The 27,094-nt window shown below is 46.8% G+C and overlaps 1 protein-coding gene across 1 annotated transcript in view; it reads left to right on the top strand.

The window, feature by feature from the left end:
* The first annotated feature begins 568 nt into the window (after positions 1 to 568).
* AP2A2 (adaptor related protein complex 2 subunit alpha 2) overlaps positions 569 to 27,094 on the top strand; it is an 86,720-nt gene continuing 60,194 nt past the window's right edge. Inside the window, 1 exon segment of the mRNA XM_035722866.1 lies at positions 569 to 781. Within this exon segment, the coding sequence (XP_035578759.1) occupies positions 715 to 781 (67 nt within the window). The 5' untranslated portion in view covers positions 569 to 714.

Raw genomic sequence — 27,094 nt, 5'->3', positions numbered from 1 at the left:
ACTCCCTGGGGTGGGGAGAGGCCTCTGCTGTGCACCGTGGAGGCTGACCCATAGGGGCATTCCTGCCCTTTCACCGCTGGGGAGGATGCAGAGGTGGGTGGGGGCAGAACGGCAAAGGGCCCTGGTTGGGCATTGAGGGATCCAAGTGTAGACTGGGCCCTGTAGTCAGCCGGTGGGGTCATGAGGTGGGGGTGACAGTCCTTGCTCTTCACGCCTCAGTGCCCCCTTTTGTTAAGGAAGGGGCTTGGTGGCTCTGGAAGGCGGGTGATGTGCAGCAGGCCCTCAGGGGCCCCTACGGTGGGCAGCAAGCTACCCCAGAACCTGGGCTGGGTCAAAGCCGTGGAGGGCGCGGCTGCGCAGCGTCGTGCGGGGGTCGTCTGGGGAGTCCGGAGACACGAACCCAGGGCTCGCAGAGCGCCCGTGCACGCGCGTCGGCCTGCCGGGGGCGTTCCCGCGTCTGCTTTTATGCCCACGCGCTCGACGTGCTCGTCCCCGCGCCGCCCGCCGGCCGCAGCGCGAGCGAGCGTGCGCGTGCTCGCGACAGCGAGCGTGTGTGCGTGCGCGCGCGCGCGGCGGCGGCCCTGAGAGCGGCGCTCTGAGCCTGAGGCGGCTCCGGCTGAGGCGGCTCCAGAGGCGGCAGCGACCCGCTCCCCGCTCCCCGCTCCCCGCTCCTCCTCCGGGCCCGCCAGCCCAGCCGCTCCCTGGGGCACGAAGATGCCAGCTGTGTCGAAGGGGGACGGGATGCGGGGTCTGGCGGTCTTCATCTCCGACATCCGCAACTGTGAGTGGCCGCGGCGCGGGACCCGGCCTGCGAGGGGCGGCGGTGCGCGGCGGGGGTCCGGGGGCGCGGGGCGGAGCGGGGTCCCGGGTGCGGCCCGGAGGGCGGGGGTGGGGTCGGGGGGGGGGGGGTGGGGGGGGGGGGGCCAGGGGGGGTGCGGGGGGAGCGGGGTCCCGGGTGCGGACCCGGAGGGCGGGGGTCCAGGGGCGCGGGGCGGAGCGGGGTCCCGGGTGCGGACCCGGAGGGCGGGGGTCCGGGGGCGCGGGGCGGAGCGGGGTCCGGGTGCGGCCCGGAGGGCGGGGGTCCGGGGGCGCGGGCCCGCGGTGCGCGGGTGCGGGGCGGGGTCCCGGGTGCAGACCCGGAGGGCGGGGGTCCGGGGGCGCGGCGGGCGGCGGGGTCCCGGGTGCGGACCCGGAGGGCGGGGGTCCGGGGGCGCGGTGCGCGGCAGGGGTCCGGGTGCGGACCCAGAGGGCGGGGGTCCGGGCGCGGGCCCGCGGTGCGCGGGTGCGGGGCGGGGTCCCGGGTGCAGACCCGGAGGGCGGGGGTCCGGGGGCGCGGTGCGCGGCAGGGGTCCGGGTGCGGACCCAGAGGGCGGGGGTCCGGGGGCGCGGGTGCGCGGGTGCGGGGCGGGGTCCCGGGTGCAGACCCGGAGGGCGGGGGTCCGGGGGCGCGGGTGCGGGGCGGGGTCCGGGTGCGGACCCGGAGGGCGGGGGTTCAGGCGCGAGGCAGGGGCTGCGAGGGTCCCGGTTGGGGACCTAGAGGGCGGGGGTCCGGGGGCGTAGCTTTGGGGTGCGGGGGTGCGGGGCGGGGGTCTGGGTGCGGACCCAGAGGGCAGGGGTCAGGGGGCGCAGGTCGGGGGTGCGAGGGACCTCCAGGGCGGGGGAGGAGGGCGCAGGCTTCTGGGAGGCAGGGTCGGGGGCTCTGACTGGGGCCTGCGGGTCAGGGAGCGGTGGGACAGGGGTCGCGGGGTGCAGGGTGCAGGGCGGGCGGTGTTCTCCACCCGCGTAGGGGGCTGTGGCATCGTCGACCGGGTTCCGGCGAAGACCCCCCCCAGCATGATGTCATCGCGAGCACATTGCTCGTCTTTCTAGTAATGGAGCATTTAACCCAGCGTTTTCCAAAATAGCATGGATCTTCACTTTGGGAGTGGGAAGAGCTCTGCCCGGGTTCTGGCGGCTTATTACGCCCTGATTAAAATGACTCATTTCCCGAGGGAATCCAGACACTGGGGCGGTGGAGGGTGGGATGGCTTTGGGGTGACTGCTCTGTGCGTTCTCAGGGACACGCGTGTCTCCTCACAGTGGAAAAAATCCACACCAGAAGGGAATCAGGCCAGGAGGCTGGTGGGGGCAGCGAGGGTCCACCAATAAATCTGGCTTGGTCTGTAGAGAAACTACAGTGTTCAGAGAACGTCCTTTTTATTTTATTGAAGAAATTGAACATAAAACCAGTTTCCCATCTGGTGCGTTTTATTTATTTTTTGTTATCCACCAGGTAGCTGACTGATTTTTATTACCTTAGGTTTAATGTATATTTTGAAGAATGTAACTTCACCTGCTGGTAGATGCTCTTGTGTTGAGCCTCCCCCTGAGCCCCTCACCTCCTTAGACTGGAGGACCCGGATGCCAGCCTGGCTCCCCCCCAGACTGTGGAAGCTTAGATCTTCTGTCCCTCTCCTTCCTGTGCGAGAAACCCAGAGATCCATGTGGTAACACTCTCTCATATCGGAGCTTTTACAAGTAGGCAGTATTCTTTTTCTTTTCCTTCCTTTGCTGTTTAATGTGATCTCCAAGTCAGTAGCGCTCATAATCAGAATGCATCTTGTAATGCTAAGTGTTTGTGTGCTAGTACTGCAGGGGAGCCCTTGGCCAAAGGGTTAGCAGCCTTAAATTAGGAGTGATGTCAGTCCTTCCTTTTTGGAAGAAAAAAATGCGGTGGGCAAGAAAGACACCGAGATCGAAACCCATTTTCTTGGACAGCCAGTCACCTGCATATTAGACATGTGTCCTGTGCTAGGTCTGCATTCGAGTGGAAGGTAGGTGCCTGCCACATACTGAGGACTCGGCAGATACTTGTTGACTGACTGTAGAGCAGGCTTTCTCCACCCCCACACTGTTGAGAGTGGGGCCAACCATTTGTTGTGCAGAGCTGTCCAGTGGTGGTGGATAGCAGCATCCCTGGCCTCTGCAACGAGATGCCTCCGTTGTGACAACCAAAAAATATGTCCAGACATTGCCCTATGGGGCAAAGTTTTCTCTGGTTGAGGGCCACTGGTATAGACCAACGAAAAAGACCGGTCTCCTTCCCGAAGGAGCTTAAGGAGGAAGGGGTGCCTCGTCCTTCTTGGGCGCAGGTCTCTGTTTATTATGGCCCCTTCCTCAGAAACACCTTTCTGACCTCGCTGTGCCCTTACCTTTGTCAGTCATCATGCTGCGCTTTTCCTGCAGAGTGGTGTCGCTGGTGTGTGGCGCTGTGCCCTCACTGCACTGTAAGCCCTGTGAGGTGGGCACCACAACTGTTCTGTTTGTCATGTCACTCGTCCACTGCTTGCACAGCATCTGGCATGAGACATGTGCCCAGTAAATGAGTAGATGAGTGAGCTAGAGAGGACTTGATAGAAGATGATTTTGTCTAAAGGGCACTGCAGGTAGGGAGCCAAGATGTGCATGGAGCAGCAGGGAATCAATGTTCTAAGCACGCGTGGGCCGGTGGCTGCAGATGGGGTTGGAAAGCTAACCCTGGCCAGAGCCGGTCTGATCTTAACCCCTGTGGGGCAGGGAGAGGGGTCTCTGCGTCCCCTTTTCGCTGCCGACTTCTGATTCTGTGTGCTTAGTTTCTTGTTGTGAGTGTGGCGGATGTAGCTAGGCTCTGTGCAGAGAGGGCACCAAGCTGGCAAGGGCCCGGACCCTGACTACCTCTCACCTGCTTCACGACCCAAAGCCAGTGGCCACTGAGCTTCAGGTTTCTCAGCTGATGGAGAGGGGTGGGTTTCGAACTAGACTATCACTAAAGTCTGTTTCAACTCTAAAATTACAGCTCTCTTTTACCTTTTGAACTAATTTTTTAAATTTCCCTCTTTAAGGCCTTCAGGAGTGGGCTCTGCATCTCTTTGCACCTCATGTAAGTTGTTCACTTCAGATGCCTGGCTGGGAACATTGCTCCTCTTAGCATAGGCAACAGTGAATATGCTCCAGGATTTGAAAAGGTGCTCCTGACATGCGGTCTTCCCCAAGCCTGTAGCTTTTGTGGCTCAGGTAGCAAACTAATTCAGTGCCTCATAAAATTAACTTGATCCTTTTTGATTAACTTCAACCCAGGGCCACTGAATTTGGCTAATGTGAGTTCAGTGTGTGGGAGCTAATGAACTGTTTCTTTATTTTTTTAAATTGGTATTTAAAAGAATCCTAATCCTTTTATTTAGTCCCAATTTTTAAATAATCTTTGTTTTGATATGTAGATTCGTAAGAAGTTGCAGAGAAATGGACAGGGAGGTCCCGGCACCCTTCACCACATCTCTTCAAAGGGGGATTTCTTGCATAACAGTACAGTTTCAACACCAGGAAACTGATGTTGGTACATTCCACAGGGCGTATTCACATTTTATCAGTTTTACCTAACACTGGTGTGTGTGCGTGTGTGCAGGTCTTTGTACTTCTATCACATGTAGCTTCGTGTAACCCCCACATTAATCAAGATATAAAGCTGTTCCATCGTCACAAAGCCCCCTTGTGTTACCCCATATAGCCCACCTTCCCACCCCCAGTTACTAGTCTGTCCTCTGTCTCTACATAACATCTCAAGGGTGTTGTGTGAATGCGATTGTACAGTATGTTGAGATTGTCGTTTCTCACTCGGCACAATCCCCTTGAGGTCCATCCAGGCTGTTGCATTGATGGTTATCATATCCAAGTGATGGATTTTTTTTTTAAAGATTTATTTATTTGAGAGAGAGAGCATGCACACGTGCTTGTGTGCATGCGCGCGCACACACAAGCAGGAAGGGCGGAGGGGAGAGGGAGAGAGAGAATCTCAAGCAGGCTCCACACCCCGCGCCGTGCCCCAACATGGGGCTCGTTCTCACGACCCTGAGATCATGACCTGAGCCGAAACCAAGAGTCTGGCCCTCAACCGACTGAGGCACCCAGGCGCCCCTCAAGTGATGAGTTTAAGGAAAATGAAAGAACTGCTGAAATTGGGAAAATAATAGTATTTGCTGTTCAGTTATTTTGGAACTTTTGTTTACTTTTACACGTGTGCTTTATTGGCAGACAGTCATATATAACTTAATTAATGCACGTCTTTATTCATTGCCATTGACATGTCAACACTACAAAAGTGTTGAGAATATAAAACACTGGTGAAAATGTCAGACTCGGAATTGACTGCAAAATAATCAAGACTGCTATGAAAGAGAAGTGATAGGTCTTCATTCTTGAGAGACCAGTCATGTTGCCAATGGGCAGGAAATTGCCATTTATTCCTCCGTGCACGAGGTGGCAGGGGCTGGGGCTGTGCAGATGGGTTAGGACACTTCCATCATGCTTGGAGGCATTTTATTTAATCCTTCCAGGCACTCACTTAAATGTAGGGAAACAAGTGGACAGATGTAATTAGCTATTTGGCAAAAACCAAATTTCCCATGTTCTTGGAGAAAGCATTCAGTTTTGCTGCAGGTGCGGTGATAAACTAGTAGAGTAAGTATCAGTGCTCTCTTCATTGTGTTGGTCACAAAACTTTGTCCTTTCTGTTTTGTTAACTTTGTTGAAATTGGGCATCCCTTTGAATTATATTTTAGCATGACTAAAGTTTAAAACACTTATTTGTTCATAAAATTCCATTTGTTATGAGTCATAAATTGGATGTGGAGAACCAACATAAAATTTTAATTCAGCTTAAGCATCAGCGTAGGAAATTAAACATAAAGTTGGTACTTGATTTTCCTGAGTGATAAGATCAGAATCAGAGTTTGTCAGTCTGCTTTTTAACTTTTAAAGTTCTTAAAAAAATTAAGGTTCATTTTAGTCTTGCCTGGACATTTAAAAAATGCTGACTCTTTGAAAAAGAATGCTCTTCTTGCATATTTTCTTTTGCACTCTTCTGCATAATTTATATTCTTTAGAAGCGGATTTAGGAAGTGTGTGACAGAGAGTATAAGGAGGGACGAACCGCCATGCTGGAGAAGGAAGGAAGTCTTTGATCCAGGTTGAATTTTTCTGCCAAGGTTGGTGATTACTGCTTCGAGGAAATCCTTATGTATTCTTCCCTGTTTCCCTTCTGGCTCCTCTGAAGAGGGGGGGTATCCCTCTGTTTCTTTTATGACAAGTTGAAATGTCCTGGTGATAAGTATATTCTCATGCCAGATACTTAGCATTACTTCTCTTTCCTCTTAAAATGATTTTTACTCTGTTGTTTTGGCAACATATGTGTCAGGATTTTGTAGTTGCAGAATTATTGGAAAGGCTGTCTTTGTGAGATTAAATAGCATTATCTTGGCTTTTAGAAAATCGAATAGAATCAGAGCAGAGGGGAGGATTCCAGTGTGATGGTGCCCCCAGAGAAGGTGGCTCTCTGGTGTGAGCTCCTGAGTGGGCGGGGCTCTGAGCACCTTGGAATTTCTCAGGCCTGAGACTATCTTCCCTTAGCTCAAATTTCAAAGCTTATAAGACTCCCAAAACGAAGTCTTTTTTGTAAGTCTTCGGTGAACTCATTTGGCAAAAGCACAGCCTCGAAGCTCTGTGTGGTCTCCCTCCTTCGTGAGTGTTCGCAAGTGTGTGCTTCCAGGACACAATGACCGTGTGCTGTGCTGCATCCTGAAGTCTTGAGCAGTTCTGGATTCTGGGACACATTGGGCCTCAGGTTTTAGGTAAGGGATGGCATCTGCGCCTGTTATGTGAAATTTGTGGGGTTCACAGAAATAGAACATGTGGTCCCTGTCCCCCTGAAGAGTTTGCAGACAAATGGGGGGATGAGTTCTCACCAGTGCATTTATCTTTATTGAGCACCACCTGTATTCAGGACTCTTGAATGCAGAATAAGGGGAATAAGCAGTTGTCAGGTGGACAAGATGAGTCCTTGCCCTGAAAGCAAGGTAGGGAGGTCCTAGAGGGCAGACGGAATACTAGAGGAACACCAGGTGCTCAGGCATCTACAAAAGGTAGTTCTAAGTCAGACTTTGGAATGTTTCATATTTACCCTTGACCTTACTGAATATTCTTTTTTTGTTAAGGTGTGTCTGGTCCATTCCCTCCCTGGATCCAGTGTGATGAAATGAATGTTGGATAGATACATAGGAATGGCACCCCTGCTGTCCTCTTTCATTTTGGTCAGCACAGGGGTTTGATATTGACACCACAGGTTTGATGGGACGCCTGGGTGGCTCAGTCGGTTGAGCCTCTGCCTTTGGCTGAGGTCATGATCTCAGGGTCCTGGGATCGAGTCCCACGTTGGGCTCCTAGCTCAGCGGGGAGTCTGCTTCTCCCTCTCCCTCTGCTGCTCCCCCTGCTTGCATGATCTCTCTCTCTTACAAATAAATAAATAAATAAAATCTTAAAAAAAAAAAACCACAAGTTTGAGAGTTAGAAAGTTGATGGTTTCTGTCATTTTCCAGAGCAGTATAAAGTAGATTAAATAATTTTGCCTTCACCTTAACAAAATGAAAGGTACTTTTTTTTTTTTTTAAAGATTTTATTTATTTAGTTGACAGACAGCGAGAGAGGGAACACAAGCAGGGGGAGTGGGAGAGGGAGAAGCAGGCTTCCTATGGAGCAGGGAGCCCGATGCGGGACTCGATCCCAGGACCCTGGGACCATGACCTGAGCCGAAGGCAGACGCTTAACGACTGAGCCACCCAGGCATCCATGAATGATGCTCTTAAGCAAATAGAGATGAACAGTTTTCACTAGGTCTTGTGATGTCTAAGATTTAGATTATAAAACTGCATTTACTGATTCTGGCAGTGTCCTTTTTCAAAATAACTGACTTTTGTTGACATGGTTAAAATTTCATGAAAAGTTGTATGTGCCATTTGCTTAGAAGTTCAGGGCAGATAGGTTCAAGTGGGAGTTACCACAGAGAGGTGGGAGCTGAGGCTGAGCGATAAGATTAGCTCTTGCACTCTGTGGTGGAGAGGCCCAAAAGGGTTTAACCACGGTGCATGGGATAAATAGCAGGCAAGGAGGAAGTGGCCTTGTTTTTAGAATAGTGCCCTGGTGACTGAGTTGGGAAGGAGACCAAGAAGAGTGTGGGGACGGTGAGATGCATGGGTACCCAGTGCCAGAAAGGGAGACGAGAGTCCTAGCCTCGCCCAAAGGGTTGTGACTGCTCGTAGGATGCAGTTTAAATCTGTGGTGACATTCTGGCTCCTGCCTGCCTTCACACATCACTTCCTGCCAGCTCTTCATTCTTTTTCCTTCACTGTTACTGGCAAAGAGGGTTAGGACTGTGGCCCACAATCGTCTAATAACGAGAGTGTGGGAAGCGGAGTTAGGAAAATTCTGTGGGGGGTGGGAGCCCCCAGGTGGGCAGGTGGGAGGCACATCAGGCGGGGGGATGGGGCCTGTGGGCTGGCCCTTGGAGTTTGTATCTCTGTTAGTGGGGGTGCAACAGGTTGGAGAGGGCAGTCACGTGCCCCACAAGGAGAGGAAGGTCTTTGCAGTGAGGCTGAGACCCACTCCCTTTGCCAGGTTCTGGCCCTGAATAGCTCCCTCAGCTTCCTGCTGCCTCAGGAAACGGGGCCTTGAGTGAATGACTCTGCTGGATATGTTCATTTAGGGAAACAAACATTTCTGCCTGGTGGTTTGGGTCAGATCCTGATCCTGTTTCCTTTTCTTTCTCACCTTTGCAAATTGTGGCTCTGTAGAGTCTGGAGTCTTCCTTTTGTAAAATTTTATTTTATTTATTTATTTTTAAAGATTTTATTTATTTATTTATTTATTATTATTATTTATTATTTTTTATTTTTTAAAGGTTTTATTTATTTATTTGAGAGAGAGAGAGAGCACATGAGGCGGGGAGGGTCAGAGGAGAAGCAGACTCCCCACCGAGCAGGGAGCCCGATGCGGGACTCGATCCCGGGACTCCAGGATCATGACCCGAGTCGAAGGCAGTCGCTTAACCGACTGAGCCACCCAGGTGCCCTTATTTATTTATTTGACAGAGAGAGAGACAGCGAGAGAAGGAACACAAGCAGGGGGAGTGGGAGAGGGAGAAGCAGGCTTCCCTCTGAGGAGGGAGCCCGATGTGGGGCTCGATCGCAGGACCCCGGGATCATGACCTGAGCCGAAGGCAGATGCTTAACTGACTGAGCCACCCAGGCACCCTGGAGTCTTCCTTTTTGCCCCAAATTTGAACCCACTGAAAGCTGTGGTGCTTTTGTATATCCCTTGTATTCGGGATGTTTCCCATTTACCTTATCATGTGCCCCAGGATTTGTTGTCTGTACAGCTAAAAGTGTGGATATCAGCATCCAAGTTGTGTTGCCTGGTTTTTGTTGTGCATCCTAAGGTGTTTTCCTTGCCTTTTTTTTTTTTTTAAAGATTTTATTTATTTATTCATGAGAGACAGAGAGAGAGGCAGAGGGAGAAGCAGGCTCCCAAGGAGCAGGGATCCTGACGCGGGACCCGATCCCAGGAGTCTGGGATCATGACCTGAGCCGAAGGCAGATGCTTAACCATCTGAGCCACCCAGGCACCCGTTTTCCTTGCCTTTAAAATCCCTTCTGGTGGCAACTCAGGAGTGTAATGAGGAGTAGTTATTTCGTGTACCTAAAGCACTTGGAGCTCCTTAGGGCAGGCAGTGCTGTATTGGGATTTGCATTTTGCTTTTTTTGTGGCCAGCCTGCCTTCATGTGATGTGTTCGAGAGAGCAATTACATGTTTCTAATACAGTTTAAAAAGTATTGAGAAAGGATACTCAACTGATGCTGTTTTAGAAGACTATTCAACTGATAGAAAAAATATAGCAGGAAAATGAGTATTTTGGAACACTTTTTTTTTTTTAAGATTTTACTCATTTATTTGACAGAAAGATTGAGTGCGAGCACAAGCAGGGGGAGCAGCAGGCAGAGGGAGAAGCAGGCTCCCCACTGAGCAGAGAGTCCGATGTGGGGCTCGATCCCAGGACCCTGAGATCACGATCTGAGCCAAAGGCAGATGCTTAACCAACTGAGCCACCCAGGCGCCCCAGTTTTGGATTGCATTTATTGCTACTGAAAAATACAGTTCTGTGCTTTTTTTTTTTTTAAGATTTTATTTATTCGAGAGGGAGAGTGAATGAGAGAGAGAGCGAGCGCACACACGAGCAGGGGGAGGAGCAGAAGGAGAGGGAGAAGCAGGGCTAGACCCCGGGACTCCAGGATCATGACCTGAGCCGAAGGCAGACGCTTCACCGACTGAGCCACCCAGGCGCCCTCCCCCCCGTTTTTTTTAATGTCACGTACAACACAACCAGGTCAGAACCTGAGTTTGAACCTTGTTGTGCCTATGAGAATCAGAGTCCTCTGTGATTGAGTTCATGCTGGACTGTGCCGGGGGATGTGGTGGAAACATGCGTCCATCCATAAGTCTTCAGTAGGCCTTTCTTCCATAGGACACATTCCTCACAATCTCAGTTATTTCTTTTAATTGGCTTGTAGCTTCTGTTCATGTAATTATCTTTTTAAAACTCTTGTTGCCTTATTATTTAACCACAATTAGAGTTGTCCTTCCATAACGTAGTACATCTAGCTTTCCCAAATGCTGAGAATGTGGAGGAAGAGGGAGGTGGGAAGGTGATTGTCTGAGGGTCTGTTTGTGCCAAGTTCAGTTCCTGAGGCCTGGCCTTTTTGAGATTGTCATCCACGGGATGGAGGTGTGGACCCCTTGCACAGATGCTGGTCATAGAGGGACAGGAGATGCTCTTCTGTTGGGTGCTGATGTCTGATGGATATTCTCTAGTGCAGCATTTGCTATAGATGTAATTTAAATCTGTTTAAGTAGTCAAGAAAACGAAGTTCTTCATACAGTGTTCTTATTGTTTTGCCATACTTTTGGTGCAACCGCAAGAGTGAAGTGTATTTTGAAGGTATATATTTCAAAATTTATTTAATTTTCTGGATTCTGTTTCCCTTTTTTTAAAAGATTTTTATTTATTTATTTATTTAAAGATTTTATTTATTTATTTGACAGAGAGAGACACAGCGAGAGAGGGAACACAAGCAGGGGGAGTGGGAGAGGGAGAAGCAGGCTCCTTGCTGGGCTCGATCCCAGGACCCTGGGATCATGACCTGAGCCGAAGGCATTCGCTTAACGACTGAGCCACCCAGGCACCCCTGGATTCTGTTTTCTGATGTAATTGTACAATTCATTTGTTCGTTCATTTGAGAAATCTATTGAGGGCCTGCTATGTGCCAGGCATTTTTCTGTTCTAGGCACTGGGGATTCAGTGGTTAACCAAATGGACAAAATTCCTGTACTTTCAGAACTTAAATTCTTGGGACACCTGGGTGGCTCAGTTGTTAAGCGTCTGCCTTCGGCTCAGGTCATGATCCCGGGGTCCTGGGATCAAGCCCCGCATCGGGCTCGCTGCTCCGCTGGGAAGCCTGCTTCTCCCTCTCCCACTCCCCCTGCTTGTGTTCCCTCTCTCACTGTGTCTCTCTCTGTCAAATAAATAACATCTTAAAAAGAAAAAAAAAGGACTTAAATTCTTGTGAGAGTAGGCAGACAAAATAAATGAGAAAAACATGTATCTATCTCCATCCATTCATCTTTTTGTTGATCTGTTGTGGACAAAAAGTAGGGAAGAGGAACAGAGTAGGGAGGGTTCTCAATGTCAAAGGATGTGGTCATGTCAGGTAGCCTGGAGAAGGTGTATTTTTTTTAAAGATTTATTTATTGGGGCACCTGGGTGGCTCAGTCGGTTAAGCGTCTGCCTTGGGCTCAGGTCATGATCCCGGGGTCCTGGGATCGAATCCCGTGTTGGACTCCCTGCTCAGTGGGGAGCCTGCTTCTCCCTCTCCCTCTATCCTTCCCCCTGCTTGTGCTCTCTCTCTGTCAAAATCTAAATTTTGAGAGCGTGTGAGTGGGGAGGGGCAGAGGGAGAGGGAGAGAGAATCCTAAGCAGAATGCCTGCTGAGCCTGCAGTCCGATGCGGGGTTCCATCTCCATGCGGGGTTCCATCTCGAGATGCTGAGATCATGACCTGAGCCGAAACCAAGATTCAGTTGCTTAACTGACTGCGCCACCCAGGCGCCCTGCATATCTGTAATTTTTTACTGGATGCCGGACATCGTGAATTTCACCTTGTTAGTCCTGATTATTGTTGTGTTTCTTTAAATATCCTTGAACTTTTTTCTTGATGAAGCTGAGCTACCTGGAAACCGTTTGATTCTAAAAGGAGGACCCAGAGCAGCCTTTAGTCTGGTGCTGATTTCACCCTACTCTTGAGGGGTAGTGCTCCTTCTCAGAACTCTGCTCCATGCCCTGTGTTTTATGAGGTTTCCCTCTGGCTTGCTGGCCCTGTGCTACCTTCCATGGTTTACCCTCTGGCTTCTTTCCAGTGGCTCTTTCACAGCCTCAGCAGCTTCCTGTCTTGCTTGGGCAGATCAGTAATGAGAGCAAGACGCCAGGACCCCTCTGCAGCACTCTGGCACTCTGCTCTCCCTGCCGCAGGCTCTATTCCAGGGTTCTTTTTTTTTTTTTTAAAGATTTTATTTATTTATTTGAGAGAGAGAGAATGAGAGATAGAGAGCACGAGAGGGAGGAGGGTCAGAGGGAGAAGCAGACTCCCTGCTGAGCAAGGAGCCCGATGTGGGACTCGATCCCGGGACTCCAGGATCATGACCTGAGCCGAAGGCAATCGCTTAACCAACTGAGCCACCCAGGCGCCCTCTATTCCAGGGTTCTGCCCCGCGCATTCTAGCCTCCTTAGTCTGTCTCCTCACTTCAGGGAGACCTTAGGGCTCTGTGTGGGGTCCCCTCCCCAAGCAGTAAGCTGGAGCAGTGGTAAGACTCATCTTGTTTATTTTCTCTCAGTGAGCACTCTTGTCCATAGTCTGTTATCCAGTTTCTGAAAACTGTTGTTTTGTCTAGGTTTTTAGTTGCCTGAGGTGGGAATGTAAATCATGTCCCTGTTTATCACCATTAGGTTTTGGGGAGAGACGTTGAATCTGCAGTTGGATATCCGAGACTGGAATTCAGAGAAGAGGTCTGAGCTAGAGGTAAAAATACAGGGGCATTCGTTGTAGGTTTTGTTTAAAGCTGTGAGACTGGGAGCGCACCGAGGGAGTGAGTGGAAATCATCAGAACATAGCTCTTACTCCTGTAGCTCTACTGTGTGCTTGCCGTGCTTCCAAGCCCGCTGCCTTCATTTACATGTCTGATTGTCAGGATAATCCTTTACAGTAGGTACTCTGGTCCTCCCTGTTTCAGAGATGAGGAACCTGAGGCCCTGAGCCTAAGGCCACGTGACTGCTTATGAAGTAGGAAAACGGGGATTCAGACTCAGGCTACCTGGCTCCAGGTCTTCTCCCCCAAGCACAGTGCTGGCCCAGCTCTCTAGGAAGATGGCTGGAGCTCCAGGCATGCAGACCTGAAGCAGTCAGGGAGAGACATGTCCAGGTGGGAAGAGCACAGGGCAGTGTGGGGGAAGTAGTCTGGTGGGTCACTTGAGTGGGCTGAGCAGAAGTGAACCTTGTGGTAGTTTAAGGGAGACTAATTGGGAAACGTGAGTGTCAACCCTCAAGGACTTTACCCTCTGTAAAGAGGAGGGAAAGGAGAGTGTGACTGCAGGATGCAGAGAGCATGTTAGCTTTCTCTTGCTGCTGTGACAAGTTAACACAGGTTTAGCAGCCTAGACCGGCACTCCTGCGCTCTCTCGTGTTTGTAGACAGAAGCCATGCAACGGCCTGGCTCAGCAGGGTCCTCTGCCTAGAGTCTCACAGGGTTGAAATCAAGGTGTCCCTTCTGGAGACTCTGGTGGTGACGCTGCTTCCAATCAGTGCTTGTAGCGTGGGGCTGAGGTCCCCTTTCTTTGTTGGCTCACCTCCTAGAGCCTGCCCACATTCCTCCTCAAGCCTCCCATGAGGCCCCTCCAGTGAATCCCTCTCAAAATACGAATCCCTCTCAAAATATGGATCCCTCTCAGAATAGGATCTCTCCGACTTCTTAGCTCATCTCTTGCCTCTAGGCAGAAAGAGTTCTCTGCTTTTAAGGGCTCATGTGATTAGATTGGGCCCATCTGCATGATCCAGGATATATCCCCTATCTTAATTACATCTGCAGGGTTCCTTTTGCCATGGAAGATATCCTACAAGGTCCTAGTATTAGGGTGTGGGCATCTTTGCACGATGGAGTGGTGGGGTAGAGGTGGTATTCTGCTTACCACAGTGGGGTCAAAAAAGATTTTTTTTAAGTTTAATTCATTTTTTTTTTTAAGATTTTTATTTATTTGAGAGAGCGAGAATGAGAGAGAGAGAGAGAGAGAGAGAGAGCACATGAGAGGGGGGAGGGTCAGAGGGAGAAGCAGACTCCCCGCCGAGCAGGGAGCCCAATGCGGGACTCGATCCCGGGACTCCAGGATCATGACCTGAGCCGAAGGCAGTCGCTTAACCGACTGAGCCACCCAGGCGCCCCTAATTCATTTTTTTTTTTAAAGATTTTATTTATTTATTTGAAAGAGAGAGACAGTGAGAGAGGGAACACAAGCAGGGTGAGTGGGAGAGGGAGAAGCAGGCTTCCCATGGTTTAATTCATTTGTTCATCAGTTCACTCAGTGCCAATTTTGCACAGTGAGCAAAATAGACAAGAATATCCTCATGTGGCTTACATTCTAGTGAGGTAGACATAAGTCTAATATAGAGTGCGTTGCATACTACATCAAGGGGAAACAAAGCAGGAATAGGGAATTGCGGTTTCGATAGTGCAGCTGGGGGTCAGGCATACCCTGCAGTGCTCGTGGACAGGGTGGCTGGACTAAGAATTGGGGAGAGAGCCGGGACATGGAGTTGGGTGCAAGGTGCAAGGGAGATGATGGGAATCCTGTAGGCTCTTCCGAGAGCTCTGCCTTTCACCCCGAGCGATGGGTGGAGCCAGTGCGGGGGTGGGGGGGTTGGTGGTGAGCAGAGAAGGGGCTTGCTCCACGTGCAAGGCCAGCCCAGTGATTGGGTGTGTGGTTTCACCAGGCACACTCAGCTCTCCAGGCTGTGTGTGGTGCCGGTTGGCCAAGAATTGGATTCAGCAGGGAGGGCTTTTGCCAGGCAAGGGCACAGACGGAGAAGCAGGTTCAGGACTTAGTGATGGGATTAAAGCTGGCTGAGAGGAGCTGAGGATGGGCCAGGGGGACAGAGAGAGGGAAAGAGAAAGAAATCATAGGTCCTGGGGTCAGGGTGGCTCCTGGGTGTCAGAAGAGTTGGCTTACCTGATCGGGCTGAAAGGTTGGGGCTGGTAGGACGCCTGCAGTGGAGCGTGCATAGGAGGGTGACTGTTGGAGGGGTGGCTGTGGTGGGGACCAGATCATGCGAGGAGCTGAGGTCAAGGCCAGAGGGTTGTGTGGGGGTCATGTGCACGGACATTCATCACCAACGGTGGTGATCCTAGCATGGCAGGGAAAGAGGTAGTGTCATAGGAAGTAATTGGGCAAGTCTTCCCAGTTGTGTGCACTTTTGTTATTTTCTTGTCTAATCTTGTCCTAAATGTTTTACAAAGTTACAAAAAAGTTAAAATCAAGAATGTAGTTTAAGAAGTTAATTATAAAATACTTGACGTCTGCCTCATCTCCCCATTCCTAAACCTCAATTATTTTCATTTTACAGCCATTTTTTCTAATACTTGTTTTTAAAATAAAAAGTAATTACTAAATCACATGTTATACCATTTATGGGTGATTAGTTATGATTTATTGACTTCTTACTGTGGAAGATGAGGATTTAATTTACCTGAGCTTTCCTTCTCTCATTCTCTAATGTGCCATGATATTTTATTTAATTAATGTATAGCATTAATTAATATAATTATAATTATGTAATTAACATATAAATATAATTAATATAATTAATTATAATTAATGATTAAATATTTGAAAGAATATCTGAAAATATTCCCAGGTGAGAATAATAGTTCTTTTTAAAAAATAGTTTTTTACGGGGGCGCCTGGGTGGCTCAGTTGGTTAAACGACTGCCTTCGGCTCAGGTCATGATCCTGGAGTCCCGGGATCGAGTCCCACATCAGGCTCCCTGCTCAGCGGGGAGTCTGCTTCTCCCTCTGACACTCTTCCCTCTCGTGCTCTCTATCTCTCATTCTCTCTCTCTAATAAATAAATAAAATCTTTAAAAAAAAAAAGTTTTTTAAAAAAAGATTTTATTTATTTATTAGAGAGAGAGTGTGAGCATGAGCAGGAGGGGAGCAGCAGGGGGAGAGGGAGAACCAGGTTCCCCACTGAGCAGGGAGCCCGACATGGGGCTCAATTCCAGGACCCTGAGATCATGACCTGAGCTGAAGGCAGATGCTTCACTGACGGAGCCACCCAGGCACCTCAGTAGTTCTTTGGTGTTAATGATTGCCTTTGTACTTTTGTACTTTTACTTTTTTTAAAAGGTTTTATTTTTAAGTAGTCTCTACACCCCATGTGGGGCTTGAACTCACGACCCCGAGATCAGGAGTCACGTGCTCCACCGACTGAGCTGGCCCAGCACCCTGTACTTTTGAACTTTTTAATGCACCTTTTGCCTTTCAGCCCTAAGCTTCTGGACATGACTGTAAATCCCCCTTCAGGTGGTTGGACACAGCAGGTGTCTCTCAGCCCCTTCTTTCCATATTGGGCATGTCCTTCGTGGAGTGATCAGTTCTGCTGGCGTCTGGACAGGTTATTTTTGCTCATGCTGCCCTCCTGGGACTTCCCTTCACCATAGTCCTGAGGGTCTTGTCTCTGGCTGGACCTCTGTTCTTTGGAGTCCTCGCTCTGGGCTTGTGCTCGCTTGTGCTCGATAAGAGTGTATAGCAAGTAAAATTCTTTTGTATTTTTTACCTTTGTACTTAATTGAGAATTTGGCTCTGGTAGAATTCCAGCTGAAACTAACTTTTCCTCAATTTTGAAGGCATGGCTGTATTCTTAGTTTCTAGTGGTCTGCAATTTTAAGATGCTGTGCCAGGGGTGTGGCCTGTGGTGACCTTTTTCAATCTGGAAACTCATGTCCTTTCGGTTTGGGGAAGTGTTCTTGTTTTATTTCTTTGATAATTTCCTTTCACTTTCTCCTTTTTGAATGGTCCTCTAATAGGTGAAATTTGGACCTCTTGGCTTACGTTTTCTTATCTTTTTATCTCTCATCTTCCATTTCTTTATCATTGTGGTGTTTTATTTTCTGAGACTTTCAACTTTGTCCTTTAGTCCTTTTTTTGGACCTTTTTAAAAATTTCTGCTAGTACTTTTATTTTTATTATTTTTATTTTTTATTTTTTTTAAAGATTTTATTTATTTATTTGACTGAGAGAGATACAGTGAGAGAGGGAACACAAGCAGGGGGAGTGGGAGAGGGAGAAGCAGGCTTCCTGCGGAGCAGGGAGCCCGACGTGGGGCTCGATCCCAGGACCCCGGGATCATGACCTGAGCCGAAGGCAGACGCTTAGCGATTGAGCCACCCAGGCGCCCCTCTGCTAGTACTTTTATAATTTGAGGGCTTTCTTATTGTCTGAGTGCTCCTTTTTTGGTGGTATGTGGTTCTTAAAGCTGTATTTTCTCTATGTAAGAATATGCATTGCTTTGGAGTTTCCTCTTCTTTATAGCCTCTTTGCTCTGATTTCCTTTTCTGTAGGTTTGTTTTGGTTTCTGGCTCATGCTGTGAGACCTTCCCAGATGCCTGGTGGTTGGAGTCTCTCCACTCACATGTACCAGCATTGGCCAGCATGGTCAGAGCTTCGGTGGGAGGCCTCCCTGCATGGTGATGGATGAGGGGTCTCTGTCATTGGGGGAACCTATGTGTCAGTTGTCTCTTCCAGAATGACCCTTCAGTCTCATCTCTTGCTTGGTGAAGTAGGTGGGTATTGTAAGCCCATCTGCCATTATTCTGGGAGGCGGTGTTTCACCATCAGTCTGTCACTCAGTTGTGCTTTTCCTAGTGTGGCACCTTAATCCAGTATTCTTGGTGTCACCAGGGCTAGAGCTTCTGTGTTCCTGCTTTTCCAGGGAGGAAACCTCTAGTTTTCTGCTGGGATTGGGGGGGTGGGTTGCCAGGCTGCAGGGTCTGCTGGAGACTTAGCCCTCCTCCTGATGTCCACCTCCTGAGTTTTCCAATTCCTAAGCCTTTTCAGGTTCTCTGGGAAGGTTTGTTTTTTACTAGTTCTCCCTCTTGCAGGCAGCTGGGTTCCAACTTGCTCTGTTAGCCTGGGTATTTACCACTTGATCATCTCTTTCCAGCATCCAAAATTGTGGTGACTGCTCTTATCATACAGTCTGTTTCTTTTAAGTAAGTTTTGGACTAATTTTATATATATCTCTCTGTGTGTGTGTGTATGTGGGTGGGTGGGTGTATATTATTTTTTTTAAGTAGGCTTCATGCCCAGTGTGGAGCCCAACATGGGGCTTGAACTCACGACTCTGAGATCGAGACCTGAGCTGAGATCAAGAGTTGAATGCTTAACTGACTGAGCCAACCAGGCACCCCCTAATTCTATATATTATACACATGGACCTTCATGACCTTTATGGCTGTTTTTTTATACTTTGGATTAACCACACCTTGGGAAATAATAATTTGACTTTAGTATATTTACTTTCTAATTCTCAAATGAAGTATAATACCTTTTATTATTAAATCTAATTTTAGGGGCGCCTGGGTGGCTCAGTCAGCTAAGGGTCTGCCTTTGGCTTGGGTCGTGATCCCAGGGTCCTGGGGTCGAGTCCCGCATCAGGCTTTCTGCTCAGTGGGGAGCCTGCTTCTCCTCTTCCTCTGCCTGCTGCTCCCCCTGCTTGTGCTCGCTCTCTCGTTCTCTCTATCAAATAAATAAAAAGTCTTAAAAAAACCTAATTTTAGAAGATAGTTCTTACTGTAAAGCTTGTTTGGCATGTCCTTTTTTTTTTTTTTTTAAAGATTTTATTTATTTGAGAGAGAACAAGAGTGGGAGAGCACAAGCAGTGGGAGCAGCAGAGGGAGGGGGGAAGCAGGCTCCCTGCTGAGCAGGGAGCCCGATGGGGGGCTCAGTCCCAGGACCCTGGGATGATGACCTGAGCCCAAGGCAGACACTTAACCCACTGAGCCATCCAGGCGTCCGTGGCATGTGTTTCTAAGTGGAATTTATTTATTTATTTATAAGATTTTTATTGATTTATTTGAGAGCGAGCAAGTGAGAAAGAACACAAACAGGCAGAGGGAGAAGCCGACTACCCTGCTGAGTGGGGAGCCTGATCCCAGAACTCTAGGATCATGGCCTGAGCTGAAGGCAGATGCTTAACAGACTGAGCCACCTAGGCGCCCCTCTAAGTGGAATTTAAAGAGACTGTGTGATTCTGTGGCATTTTTCTAGTTCTTACCTGAAGCAGGCAAGCAGGGAGGATCTTGTTCTCCATTAAACAGAATGATACAGTATATGCAGTTTAGTTTGTGGTGCTCTGAGACCCAGAAATCAAAGCAAGGGAGACAGGCATCTAATAGGATTTTGTTCCATAGACATGATCTGTGTTAATGAGGCAGTTTCTTCCTGGTAATGGAATATAGTAAATGGAAATTTCTCTTTGTGGTGAAGTCAGTAGATTATCTTATTGGTAGTGATGACTCAATCCAGAGGAGTTTGGATACTTAAATTTTCCAAAGAGTTACTTTAAACTCTGAACTCAAACTTTAAAAATAGAAATAGTTTTTAGAGTATACTTCATCATGGTGGAGCCTAAGAGAGAGAATACTTAGGTAGAGTGTTCCTAGAAGGTCTCTCTGAAGAAGCAACATGTGAGTTGGGTCCTGAAATTGACCTGGGACCAGCCTCCTGAGGGCAGAAGGGCTGCTTCAGGACCTGAAAGACCAGTGCATCTAGAGTATAGTGAATGAGAGGCAGAATAGCAGAAATGAAAGCAGACTGCTCTGTGGAGGCCAGAACATACTGGGCTTTGAAGGCCCCGGCACTGAGTTTGAGTTTCTCTTAGGTATGTCAGAAGCTGCTGAAGAAAATCACGTAAATAACTAGGCTAATTATATTTAAAAGAGTACCCTGACTTGTGTGTGGAAAATAGGTTGGAGGAGGCTAGGAGAGGAAGGTGAAAGTTGTGAGAGTCCAGACAAGATGGTGGCAATGGAGAGAGTAAGAATAGAACATTTCCTTTGGAGGAGAAATGGAGAAGACTTGCTGATAGGATGGAGGTGAGGGAGGACCTGGAAGGAGAGTTTTCTTTTGGAGACAAAAACATCACCTGTGTTGGTGGCAATCTTAGTCCTTAATCAGTGTTCGTTCTCTTTCTTTCTTTCTTTCTTTCTTTCTTTCTTTCTTTCTTTCTTTCTTTCTTCTCTTTCTTTCTTTCTTTCTTTCTTTCTTTCTTTCTTTCTTTCTTTCTTTCTTTCTTTCTTTCTTTCTTTCTTTCTTTCTTTCTTTCTTTCTTCTTTCCTTCCTTCCTTCCTTCCTTCCTTTCTCTCTCTTTCTTTCTTCTTTCTTTCTTTCTCTCTCTCTCTCTCCCCTTTCTTTCTTTCTTTCCTTCCTTCCGTCCTTCCTTCCTTCCTTCCTTCTCTCTCTCTCTCTCTTTCTTTCTTTCTTTCTTTCTTTTTCCTTCCTTCCTTCCTTCCTTTCTTTTTTTCATTTTATCTATATCTATCTATATATTTATTTATTTTAGAGAGTGAGAGAGACAGAATGTGAGTGAGCGAGAGGGGCAGAGGGAGAGGGAGAGAGAATCTCAAGCAGACTCCCTTCTGAGCTCATGACCCTGAGATCCTGACCTGAAACCAAGAGTCGGGTGCTTTTTTTTTTTTTTTAAAGATTTATTTATTTATTTGAGAGAGCGAGAATGAGAGAGAGAGAGTACACGAGAGGGGGGAGGGTTAGAGGGAGAAGCAGGCTCCCCGCTGAGCAGGGAGCCTGATGTGGGACTCCAGGATCATGACCTGAGCTGAAGGCAGTCGCTTAACCAACTGAGCCACCCAGGCGCCCCCAAGAGCCGGATGCTTAACCGATTCTGCCACCCAGGCACCCCCCCCCCAATGTTAGTTGTTTCTTAGCTCAGTTGCGTAAAAGCCCTTGGGACAGTTTAGCACATTATAAGTACTCAGATGTATGCTGTTATTAACACATACTATATGCTAGGCATTCTTTCCTCACTGAACATCTACTGAGTGCTTACTAAATTCCAAGGACTGTCCTGGGTTCTGAGGCTATACCAGTGAATAAAACATACAACACTGCCTGCTCACATGGAGCTTACTTACATTCTGGTAGATGGAGATGGAAAATAAAAAGAAAATTATATCTTATGTTGGAAGACAATAAGTACAATAGAAATTAAGGAGAGAAGGTGGTGGGGAATATGGGGCTGTGGGGTTTTCAACTCCAAATAGGGTGACCAGGATTGGTCTTGCTATGAAGGTAACAGGTGAACAAGACCTAAAGGCACTGGGCCATATAGAAATTAGTGGGGAGAACATGTTGGACAGAGGGAACAACAAGTACAAAGGCTTTCATGGGGGGAAGATGACCAGTGTATGGAAGAAACAGGAGGCCTATGTGGCTGCAATAGAGCAAGCCAAGAGGAAGGGAGAGGAGGTTAGGTCAGAGTGGTAATGGAGGTGGGGAGACAGGTGACCTTTGTAGAGCATTATAAAGACTGTGGCTTTTGTTGTTGTTGTTGTTTGTTTTTACATACTAAACACTGGGAATAATAAGACATGGTCTCTGTCCTCACAGTTGCTCAAGCCCTTTGAATGCATAGAGTTAAGTGGTGTGAGATGGATAGTGAAAATGAGTGATGATAGCTTAGGAGAGAGTGATCAGGCATGGTAATACAGAGGTAATACTTGGGTCAGGTCTTGCTAAGCTCATGGTGTAAGAAGATGATCCAGGAAAGTGGGGAACACCATGCATCACACTGAAGAGAGGCATGAGTGGCAGCAGGACACACAGAGTTGTCTGTGTATGAGTAGTGTCTAGCGGGTGGTGGGGTTGTGGCAGTAGAACAAGATAGGAGAGACAGTCCGAAACCAGATCATGGGGAACCTCCTCGGTAAGATGTGATCCACTGATGTATTTTAAGAAGGAAAATGACACCATGCAACTTATTTTTTATTAGTGGAACAGTAATTTTGAGTACAGAGGATGGATTTTAGACTAGACTTAGAGACAGGAAAGTCAGGGAAAGATTAATTGCTTTGGTCTAGGAGATAGTGAGGGCCTGAATCAAGGGAGTAGGAATGGAAAGGGGTGGATTTTGGAGATACTGAAATCAGAATTGACGGGACATGAATGGTAAAGTATTCTTTTATCTGTAGTGGCTTTGAATCTATAGCAGAATTGCCATTTACTCAGAGGGGTGGAATGAGAACCTCCATAAATCCACCCCTCCATACAAGCACTGGAAACAGTGGTAAAAATGGTCAAAATCAACTTTGTCAGAGCTCTGGGAATTAACTAAAGGTTAAAACAATCTCAGGAGGATTTGCTCAACAAAACTGTTGAACCTCCAACTTGACCTGCTCCCATTCTCCTCTCCCATGATTTGTAGTGGCATTGAAAATAATCAGCTTCACAACCATGTAGCTGCGAAAGCCAGCAGCCTTGTAGCCACTGGAGAGGACAGATCAGGTTTGGAGCCCCTCAAAAAGTCCTGTTCTTAGAGCACTGTTGCTGTTTGGCCAGTCTTGCAGCTTTCTGGAAAAGCCCCGTTTGCAGAACTTAACATTATTTGACTTTGTTCAGTGGGAAAGCCCTGTCCCAGTGTGTTGTGGAAAATAGTGACAATTGTTTAATGTCATAGTTGGGGGCAAACAGGAGTCTGGCCAAAATCTTAAAAGGAAGACGTGAAGAAGGACGTGCATCAGGGGGCTTTGAAGAGCTCTGACAGATTGCTGTGGATCTGGAAGGCTGCACGAGGGCAGGACTGTATGTATGCCTAGGAAAGACCTGAGAAGGCCCCAGTCCCTCACCTCTGGCTAATCTTGAGTCCCTGTGCAAATAGGAAGTGAAGGCAAAGGCAGAGTTATAACCTGCCCCAGTATTGAAAGGCTTCAACACAGAGTTCCTTGGCAATATCTGGGACACTTATTCAAGGCACTTAAGGAAATCCCTGACCAATCATGAACTGACCGCTGAGTTAACTGAGCAAAGACTTTAGTAGCTGTAAACTATAAGGAATTACAGACTTTACAGAACTAGTTCAGGAAAGTCACTAAAGACACAAATGCAACAACAACAATAACAGCAAACAGTAACAACAGTCCCTGGGGAGGGGGGCATTTTGATTTCCAGAGTTGCCACATTGTATTACCTAAAATGCCCAGTTTTCAATAAAAAATTATGAGATGTACAAAGAGAAAGGAAAATATAATCTATACACAGGAAAAAAAGTAGTCAGTAGAAGCTATCCTTGAAAGGATCCAGATGTTGAACTTATTAGACAAGAACTTTAAATCTGCTATTATAAATCTGTTCCAAGAACTTAAACTGTGTCTAAAGAATTAAAGGAAAACACGAAAATGATGTCTCACCAAATAGAGCATATCAAAGAAGGGGTAGAAATTATTAAAACAAACAAACAAACCAAATAGAAACTCTGGAGTTGAAAATATAATAACTAAATTGAGAAATTTACTAGAGGGGTTTAGCAGCAGATTTGAGCTGGCAGAAGAAAGAATCAGTGAATTTGAGAATAGGTTTGTTAAGATAATTTAGATCAATATCAAGGTAAGTATAGATCCAATCTGAGGAACAGGAAGGAAAAAAGAATAAAGAAAAATGAACAGGGGTGCCTGTGTGGCTCAGTCTGTTAAGCGTCTGCCTTCGGCTCAGGTCATGATACTGGGGTCCTGGGATCAAGCCGCGCATCGGGCTCCCTGTTCAGCAGTGGAGTCTGCTTCTCCTTCTCCCTCGGCCCCTCCCCGCTCTGTTCTCTCTCGCTCACTCTCTCTCAAATAAATAAATAAAATCTTAAAAAAAATAAAAATGAACAGAGCCTTGGAGATCTGTGGGACATCATCTAGCATACTGATATATATATAATTAGAGTCCCATAAAGAGAGGAATAGAAGAAGGGTACACAAAGATTATTTGAAGACATAAACTCCCTGAATTTGGTGACAAACATTAATCTGCATATCCAAGATGACCTCCAAATAGGATAAACCTAAGGAGATCAATATCTAGACAAATCATAGTCAAACTGTTGAAAGACAGAGACGTAGGGATACTCTTGAAAGCAGTGATGAAAGTGACATCATTTTTGAGAGATCCTCAAGATTAACAGATCACTTCTCATCTAAAACCATGGAGCTCAGAAGGCAGTGGGCTGACATCTACAAAATGCTGAAAGAAAAAGATTCTCAACCAAGAATTGTGTATACAGCAAAAGCATCCTTCAAAAATGGAGAAATTAAGATATTATTAAATAAACAAGAGAGAGGGAATTTGTTGTTTGCAGACCTGCCCTACAATAAATACTAAAGGGAGTGCTTCAGGCTGAAATGAGAGGCATTAAATTGTAGAATATGTGAAGAAATAAAGAGCAATGGTAAAGACAACTATGTAGCTAATATAAAAGCATAGTATTTTTTAAAAAATAACTTTTTGTCTTTTATCTGGGTTAAAAGACAACTGCATAAGACAATCTTAATTTAAATACAGTTTAAATAAAACTGTACTGATGGGCTTATAATGTATAAAGATGTAATTTGTATGACAATAGTACAAAGAAGGGGAAGAGAACAGACGACATATATTGGAGTACAATTTCTCTATACTATTACATTTAAGTTCATATTAACCCAGACTGGATTGTTTTAAGTTAAGGTGTTAATTATAATCTTTAGGCAACTACTAACTAGCTAAAAAAAGTATAGCAAAAGAAACAAGGGAATTAAAGTGGTGCACTAAAAAATATCTAACACAAAAGAAGACAGTAATGGAAGACTATAGAAACAGAGGTACAAGATATACTGAAAATATAGCAAAATGGCAGATAGGAATCCTACCTTGTCGGTAATTATTTAGATGTAAACAGATTAAACACTTGAATTAAAAGGCAGAGATTGGGGGTACCTGGGTTGGTTGAGTGTCTCTCTTTTTTTAAAGATTTTATTTATTTATTTGACAGAGAGAGAGACAGCAAGAGAGGGAGCACAAGCAGAGGGAGTGGGGGGGGGGGAGAAGCAGGCTTCCCGCTGAGCAGGGAGCCCGATGCGGGGCTCGATCCCAGGACCCTGGGACCATGACCTGAGCCGAAGGCAGACGCTTAACAACTGAGCCACCCAGGCGCCCCTGAGTATCAGACTCTTGATCTCGTCTCAGGTCTTGATCTCAGGGTTGTGAGTTCAAACCCTGTGTTAAGCCTACTTAAAACAAAACAAAATAAAACAAAATAAAAAAAACAGAGATTGGCAGAATGGATTTTTAAAAAATCCCACTATACACTGTCTTGAAAAGACACTATAGATTAAAAGATAACAAGTAAAAGGAAGAAAAATAATGTGCCTTGCAAGTAGTAACCAGAAGAGAGCTGAAGGAGATATACTAAGATCAGACAAAGTAGACGTTAAGACAAAAATTTAGAGACCTAGAAGAAATTTTATAATGATAAAGAGTGAATTTCTCAAGATACATCAAATATAAATATAGCTACACCTGATAACAGAGCCCCAAAATACATAGAACAAAATATATGATGAACTGAAGGGGAGAAATAGACAATTATAATAGTTGGAGACTTCAGTACACTGCTTTCAGTAATAGATATACAATTAGACGTGATTAGCAATGAATAGGAGACCCAACACTATAAACCAACCAGACCTAACAGACATTTATAGACTGTTTCCACCCAATAAGAACAGAATATACATATTCTTCTCCATTGTACATGGAACATTCTTCAGAATAGAGTGTATATTAGGTCAAAAAAAAAGCCTCAAATTTAAAGGGATTGAAATCATACAAAGTATGTTCTCTAACCACAATGGGATGAAATTAGAAATCAGTAACAGGGGCGCCTAGGTGGCTCAGTCATTAAGCGTCTGTCTTCGGCTCAGGTCACGATCCCGGGGTCCTGAGATCAAGCCCTGCATCAGGTTCCCCGCTCTGTGGGAAGCCTGCTTCTCCCTCTCCCACTCCCCCTGCTTGTGTTCCCTCTCTCGCTCTCTCTGTCAAATAAATAAATAAAATCTGAAAAAGAAAGAAAAATCAGTAACAAGGAAATTTGGAAAATTCACAAATATGTGAAAATTAAACACCCTTCTAAATAACCACTGGGTCAAAGAAGAAAACACAGGGTGTTGGTTTGTAAGCTCCTTGGGAGCTTCCTGGGTGTAGTCTGAAACTAGGCCGTGTATTTGGAGGACAGGGAGAGACCGACTGAAGAGTCAGGCCACTCCAGATTGGTAGGTGGTAGGTTTAATAAGCAAAACTTACATATGAGGTTTGGCTTGAGTGGCTGCAAGACTAATAGATCTTTGTGTCTGCTCACTAAGTCTTCTTTTTTTTTTTTTAAGATTTTATTTATTTATTTGACAGAGACACAGAGAGGGGACACAAGTAGGGGGAGTGGTAGAGGGAGAAGGAGGCTTCCTGTGGAGCAGAGAACCAGATGTGGGGCTCGATCCCAGGACCCTGGGATCATGACCTGAGCCAGAGGCAGACGCTTAATGACTGAGCCACCCAGGTGCCCCCCTGCTCACCAAGTCTTTAAAAGTTTATATAGAGGCCTTAACTGGATTCAATCACATGTACCATCCAGATGGTCTCAGTACCACATTGCTCTCTCAAGGCTGTGTACTTGTACTCGGGGCAGCTTTTGGGAGAGAAGGCAAGTGGAACCCATATTCCAAGGACAGGATGGGGTGAGGATCTGCCGATTGCCTGCGTCTAGTTCACGGCTTAAGTGGGGATCACATCTTCTTGATGACCTCCCTCAACAAAGGGAGATTAAAAAAAGTACTTTAAGATAATGAAAATAACCCAATATACTAAAACCTAAGGGATGCAATAAAAGCAGTACTTGGGGGGAAATTTACAGCTGTAAATACCTATTTAAGAAAGAAGATCTCAAATCATTAACCTAATATTTCACTTTAAGAATCTAGAAAAAAAGCAAACAAAACTCCAAGCAAGCAGAAAAGAAAATAACAAAGATTAGATCAAAGATTGGTTCTTTGAAAAGATCAACAAAAGTGA

The sequence above is a fragment of the Zalophus californianus genome, chromosome 11 (assembly GCF_009762305.2).
Source record: "Zalophus californianus isolate mZalCal1 chromosome 11, mZalCal1.pri.v2, whole genome shotgun sequence".
Taxonomy (NCBI): domain Eukaryota; kingdom Metazoa; phylum Chordata; class Mammalia; order Carnivora; family Otariidae; genus Zalophus; species Zalophus californianus.
The sequence above is the reverse complement of the archived record's forward strand: the minus strand, read 5'-3'. Positions and strand labels throughout refer to the sequence as shown.